This window comes from Micropterus dolomieu, linkage group LG03 (assembly GCF_021292245.1).
Source record: "Micropterus dolomieu isolate WLL.071019.BEF.003 ecotype Adirondacks linkage group LG03, ASM2129224v1, whole genome shotgun sequence".
Taxonomy (NCBI): Eukaryota; Metazoa; Chordata; class Actinopteri; order Centrarchiformes; family Centrarchidae; genus Micropterus; species Micropterus dolomieu.
In genome coordinates, this window is record NC_060152.1 from 34,911,687 (window position 1) to 34,917,975 (window position 6,289).

At 48.0% G+C, this 6,289-nt stretch overlaps 1 protein-coding gene across 1 annotated transcript; it reads left to right on the forward strand.

The window, feature by feature from the left end:
• Positions 1 to 599: 599 nt before the first annotated feature.
• LOC123968644 (thrombospondin-3a-like) lies at positions 600 to 6,053 on the forward strand (the record flags this gene model as incomplete). The annotated part of the gene is made up of 8 exons (XM_046045509.1): positions 600 to 830; positions 938 to 1,048; positions 2,496 to 2,603; positions 3,018 to 3,177; positions 4,083 to 4,201; positions 5,273 to 5,325; positions 5,557 to 5,738; positions 5,863 to 6,053. Coding segments are annotated over 8 exons (1,155 nt in total), but the record flags the coding sequence as incomplete, so codon positions are not given.
• Positions 6,054 to 6,289: the final 236 nt, after the last annotated feature.

Below are 6,289 nucleotides of genomic sequence, written 5' to 3' on the forward strand. Positions count from 1 at the left end.
AGAGAAAGTAGAGGAGAGAGGAGCTCAGTGCATCATGGGAAATCCCCCGGCAGTCTAGGCCTATAGCAGCATAACTAAGGGATGGTTCAGGACTCACCTGAGCCAGCCCTAACTATAAGCTTTATCAAAGAGGAAAGTCTTAAGCCAACTCTTAAATGTGAAGATGGTGTCTGCCTCCTGAACCCAAACTGGAACCTGGTTCCACAGGAGAGGAGCTTGATAGCTGAACGCTCTGGCTCCTAGTCTACTTTTGGAGACTCTAGGAACCACAAGTAACCCTGCATTCTGGGAGCGCAGTGCTCTGGTGGGGTAGTAAGGTACTATGAGCTCTTTAAGATAAGATGGTGCCTGACCATTAAGAGCTTTGTAGGTAAGAAGAATGATTTTAAATTCTATTGGATTTTACTGGGAGCCAATGCAGAGAAGCTAAAACAGGAGAAGTATGATCTCTTTTCCTGTCAGAACACGTACTGCAGCATTCTGGATCAGCTGAAGAGTCTTAATGGACTTTGGCGATGTCATCCAGAGTACCTATATCTTTAGATAATGTGTCACCGAGGTGCTTGGGCCCCAGCACAGGAGCATCTCAAAAAATTTGATTATCCTGGAAAAGTTTGTTTGAACTTCAGCTGACTGTCGTCATACAGAAGATAAACTCCTGTGCTGTTCTCTCTCAGGGCTCATATAAGTGTGGAGGCTGTAAACCTGGTTTCCTCGGGAACCAGACGTCAGGTTGCTTCCCCAGGAAGTCGTGTGCCGCGTTGACCTTTAACCCCTGTGACTCCAACGCCCACTGCGTCATGGAGAGGAACGGCGAGGTCGCCTGCATGGTGAGTAGAGGATGCTGCCTGGCTCAAAGGCTTTCAGTCTGTCGCTGTGTTCAGTTCCTGTTATAACCGATGTGTGTGTGTGTGTGTGTGTGTGTGTGTGCATGCAGTGTAACGTGGGTTGGGCCGGTAACGGTAACACATGTGGAGTGGACACAGACATCGACGGGTATCCCGACCGCCCTCTGCCCTGCATGGACAACGACAAACACTGTAAACAGGTCAGCCACAGAACTTCTTTTTCATCATCCTCATGTGTGGTTTTGTTTCCATTTTACATCCATCAGAACAGAAAAGGACCTCCCACATCTATAACGTGAGACGGGTGCGTCACAAAGGAGCGAGAAGGTCAAAGGTTGCAAAGAAACTCCTGCACACTGTCAGTGTTAAATCTGAGCTTATAGGAGGTGGTGTTCTGCTCATGTTCAGGTTCCTCATCTTATTTAGAGTTTGTACCAGAGCAGGTTTACATGGTTATATTTTTGTCATACTGCACATTGCTGCAGCTCCTCTTTTCAGCCTGTGTTGAAGGCTTCGTTTTAGCTATGGAGTGATACATCTTGTCTCTAAATGATCTTTGTTGGGAGTTGCACATGCTCAGTTCCTAGTTAAGGACTACTAGCCAATCAGAAGCAGAGAAGGGCGGGTCGGCGAGAAGCCGGTAAACGGCTCGGGTTCAGCCGTACTGGACTGGAGCGAGAGTTTCAGAGCGGTGAGTTATTAATCTGTATCCATAAAGTTTTAACTGAGCTCTGTCTCTACATCACAGGAACAACTTTATGTCCACTGACTGCCTGGAGGGTAGCTGGTGTTTGGAAGGGAGAGGAGAGCTGTGTGCTGCAGCTCGCTGTTTCTGAGGGCGTGTCGGAGTCGCCGCTCGGCGAGCGTTATATGAGGCGTGTTTAGCTTTCATCCCTGTGACGTCACAGGGATGAAAGGGAAGCGGCTGGACTACAAACGAGCTGTTTTCAGTTCAGAGCAGAGTTTTCTGTGGGAGGTGGGAACTCACTTTGGGGAGGGGAAAAGCCTAAAAGCAGAATACCACCTCTTTAAAATAAAACAGAAAGAAGACAAGAATAACAATCTTGTCTTAATGTCAATTTTAATATAATCTTTATTTCTAGAGCATCATGTTACTAAGTGCTTCCTCATGAGCAGAAAATAGAACACACTGTAAACAGAAAACAAAAAACACTTTTGAGGAATACAGTTAAAAGAAAATAAAAATAAAGTAAAGACAAATCAGGAAAGGCTCTTCTATAAAAGAAGGAACTGACTCAGCCGTCCTGATTTCCTCGGGCTGTTCCAGGGCCTCGGGCTCCCGACTGCAGACTGTCCCCTTGAGTCTCAGGCGGGCCCCTGGAACAGAGAGCAGAATCTCAGAGCGTGTGGCGGTGCACACGGGAGTAAAACATCAAAGAAACAGCAGGGAGGCCATGAAGAGCTTTAAATCTGTTCTGAAACATCCCAGGAGCCGGTGTGATGTGGAGAACCAGCACAGCAGGAAGCGTCAACAACAACAGTGGTTGATTTTCTGAAGTTTTAAATTTCAATGCTTTAATCAACTTATTTCTCCCACGACACTTTGTCCCGTCACATGACGTCACGTTCTTCTGTAGTCGTCACTGATTGGCTGAGAGTGTGTGACCGTCTGTCTCCTTCCCCCAGGACAACTGTGTGTTTACGCCTAACTCCGGTCAGGAGGACGCCGACAACGACGGGATCGGAGATCAGTGTGACGAGGACGCAGACGGAGACGGCATCAAGAACGTGGAGGTGAGACACTGTGTGTGTGAGAAAGTACCACGCCATGTTGCGGCTGCCGCAGTGTTAATCTGCCAAACATATGGGTGGAGATGGCGCCCTGGATAAGACACCTGCCTCTGGTGTGGGCGACCTGGGTTCGATTCCCACTGCAACACATCCACCACTGTCTCTCTGAGCAACACACTTAACCCCTCGTTGCTCCAGAGGCGTGCGACCTCATATATGACACAAATCATGTGAGTCACTTTGGATAAAAGCATCAGCTAAAATAAATTAATGTAATATTGGATGTTCAAATACTGAATTATACACTGACTGAAAAATCAAGGGGCCGTTGTAGGTGTAGGTTAAGCTGCAAGTCTATGAATTGAAGCTGCGGTCAGCATGTGATTAATCAACACTCCTGTGATCATGTGACCTCAGGATAACTGCCGGTTGGTCCCTAACAAAGACCAGCAGAACTCAGACAGCGACTCGTTCGGAGACGCCTGTGATAACTGTCCCAACGTCCCCAACAGCGACCAGAAGGACACGGACAGCAACGGACAGGGAGACGCCTGCGACCAGGACATTGACGGAGACGGTAGGAGACGATCTTTAAAACACAGACGTATAAAAGAAGTGGGCGGAGCCGCCGTGACGTCCCCCGTTGGTTTGTGGACTACAGTTTTGAACCCTCCAGTTTGGCACTTTGACTGCCACCATCTTGGTTTTCTGGAACCAGATGTGACCATATTTGGACGAGAGGGAGGAGCTAGCTTGCTTGGTTAGCAAGGTGCTACTTTACTTCACGTTAGCTGTGATATTAGCTGGGATGCTAATTTTAGTTAGCGACAAACAGGCTTAAAACTAAACGCACTCAGTGAAAAATGAGCAGCCGACTCCTGATGAGCTTTTTCAGCGGCGCTGGTTAAACGTTCACAGAGCAGCGGATACCAGTCGCCTCTATCCTGATTGACAAGTTGCCATGGTAGCGACCTGTCAATCAGCTTGTAGCCCCGCCCTAAAGCCTCCCCTGCTTCCTGGTCTCTGTTCCTCTAAATGGGACCATAATTTACTAAATGAACATCATGCTGTGTTGAAGAAGACTTGAAACTAGAGACTGAGACCAGAAACTCATCAGGAAAGTGTTTACTGAGGGAATAAATCAGCTGACAAGTAGAAACATTTTCTCACAGACTTCTATACAATCACACTTCTTTCTGCAGCCGCTAGAGAGGACGCAGGTTTAAGTCGCCCCCTGCTGGCTGCTAGAGAGGACGCAGGTTTAAGTCGCCCCCTGCTGGCCGCTAGAGAGGACGCAGGTTTAAGGTGCTTCACTTTTAAGACAACAAAGGAAGGACTTTATGTTCAGACTCTATAAAGAGCTGCTGCAACAAACTCCTGCTCCTCATGAATATCTCTGAATCTCTGAATATTTCGATATCGTTTGTAATTGTTAGATTTATTGAATGCCTTTAAAATAACTTTTCTTGTCTTTGTGTTCAGGGATTCCCAACGTTCTGGATAACTGTCCAAAGGTGCCGAACCCGATGCAGACAGACAGAGACCGAGACGGAGTGGGAGACGCCTGCGACAGCTGTCCTGAACTCAGCAACCCCATGCAGGTAAAGAGACAGACAGACCTTTGCCAATAAGCTGTTTAACTAGAAATAATTCCTCCATCGTTCAGCTGGCTGCAGATGAGTGTGATGTTCACATAAACTGTTTGACCTGTGCGTCGTTAGCTTTGCCCTTTTCCTCTTCATCATCATTTCATTGACCCAGTTATATTTACATTCGACTTTAAACACAGCCAAACGTACAGATGCTCAGTTGTATTTATACGCATACAAGATATTATTTCTTTGCTAAAGTTTAAAATCCCATCAGGTGAGGGACGGACAGCAGCTGCAGATGAAAGCTGCAAAGACAGAAATGCAGTCAGCTGAGTAGACGTGAAAACTAGGAGGCTCACTTTACTCGACCAAGTCTTTTTGATCCTGGTGAAGCAGGCGTGAGTTCATCACGTTTCAGTCTAAAACCTGACTTATACGTCAAATCTACGCCGTAGCTTGACGTGCACCTTCCCAAAAATGTAACTGCACGTCGCAGCGACGCGGACCCACGAAAACTGATGCGAACGCGACAGTCCCTAAAACCTGCGTTCTCTCTTGCAGCCGGCCGGGGGCGACTCCAGCGGCTGCAGAAAGAAGTGTGATTGGTTGGCTGGGTAGCATCATTTCCTCCGTGCCTTCCAGGAAGCGCTGCATGCTTTGAATTTCACTAGCGGCCAATCCAGCGGCTGTAACACGATGCTTCCATTTTTTGGACGCGACGATCCTCTCAACATGATCAGAATTTGATCCATTCAGTCCGATAACTTTCTGAAAGTCTAGAAGAGCCGCATGGTGATTATTTTACAGTGGCTGCTATAACGCTACGGCGTAGACACGACACAGAGGTATAAATCAGGCTTCAGACAGACCTCAGCAGACCGATCAGCACATCACGGCAGGTCCTGGTCTTACAGAGGAGCTGGCCTACGTCACACCAACCAGACTCTGTACAGATTCTGCCTGATTTTTAGCTCCATCATATCGAGTGTAACGTGACGCTCAGTCTGAGGGACACAGTGTCGGCCCAGCAGAGCAGGACCAAGACTCAGGGTCTGTCTTCTAAACGTCTCTCTGTTTCAGACGGACGTCGACAACGACCTGGTGGGAGACGTTTGTGACACCAACGTGGACACGTATGTCTCACACACACAAATCTGTACCACGTCAAAACCTGCTTAATTCAGATGAACTTATTTTGTCAAAAGAATAAAACAGCAACAAAACCTCCGAGAGCAGCAGCTTTGGTTTCATTCTGTCTTTGAATAACATGGAATATGTTTAATAGATTATTACCGTACAGGAAATGTAAATGCAGACAAACGAAAAGGTTAAAATAAGATCCTGAGCGTCTCGCCTTCCTGCAGGGACGGAGACGGCCACCAGGACAGCAGAGACAACTGTCCAGACATCCCCAACAGCTCCCAGCTGGACTCCGACAACGACGGCCTCGGAGACGACTGTGACCACGACGACGACAACGACGGCATCCTCGACGACTACGACAACTGCAGACTCATCGTCAACCCCAACCAGAAAGACTCTGACGGTAACAGTCTGGAAGAACACTGTCCATCTGTCTGTCTCTTTCGACTGGTTGAGTTTATATTTTCCGTATAAAACACACTTCATTGAGCTGTTTGGACTCCGCCTCCTCCCGTCTCTCTCTCCAGTGAACGGCGTTGGAGACGTCTGCGAGAACGACTTTGATAACGACGCCGTGATGGATTTGATTGATGTGTGTCCAGAGAGCGCCGAGGTCACTCTGACGGACTTTAGAGCCTATCAGACGGTCATCCTGGACCCAGAGGGCGACGCCCAGATCGACCCCAACTGGGTGGTCCTTAATCAGGTGACCCTCTAACACAAACACAGAACAGCACCGCCCCCTGGGCCAAGAGACGCCATCGGATATGTTTTAATGTCTCACAGGAGGCTGGTCGAGTAAGCAGAGAGTATGAACACAACAGTCGGCAGAGACGTGTTCTCTCTTTTACTGTCTTTAAGTTCTTCAGGATCAGGTTTCGGTCTCCTGCTGTCTGAACAGGGACAGTAGATGTTCTCTCTTCTCATTCTTACCACGCGTTCTAACCTCACGCT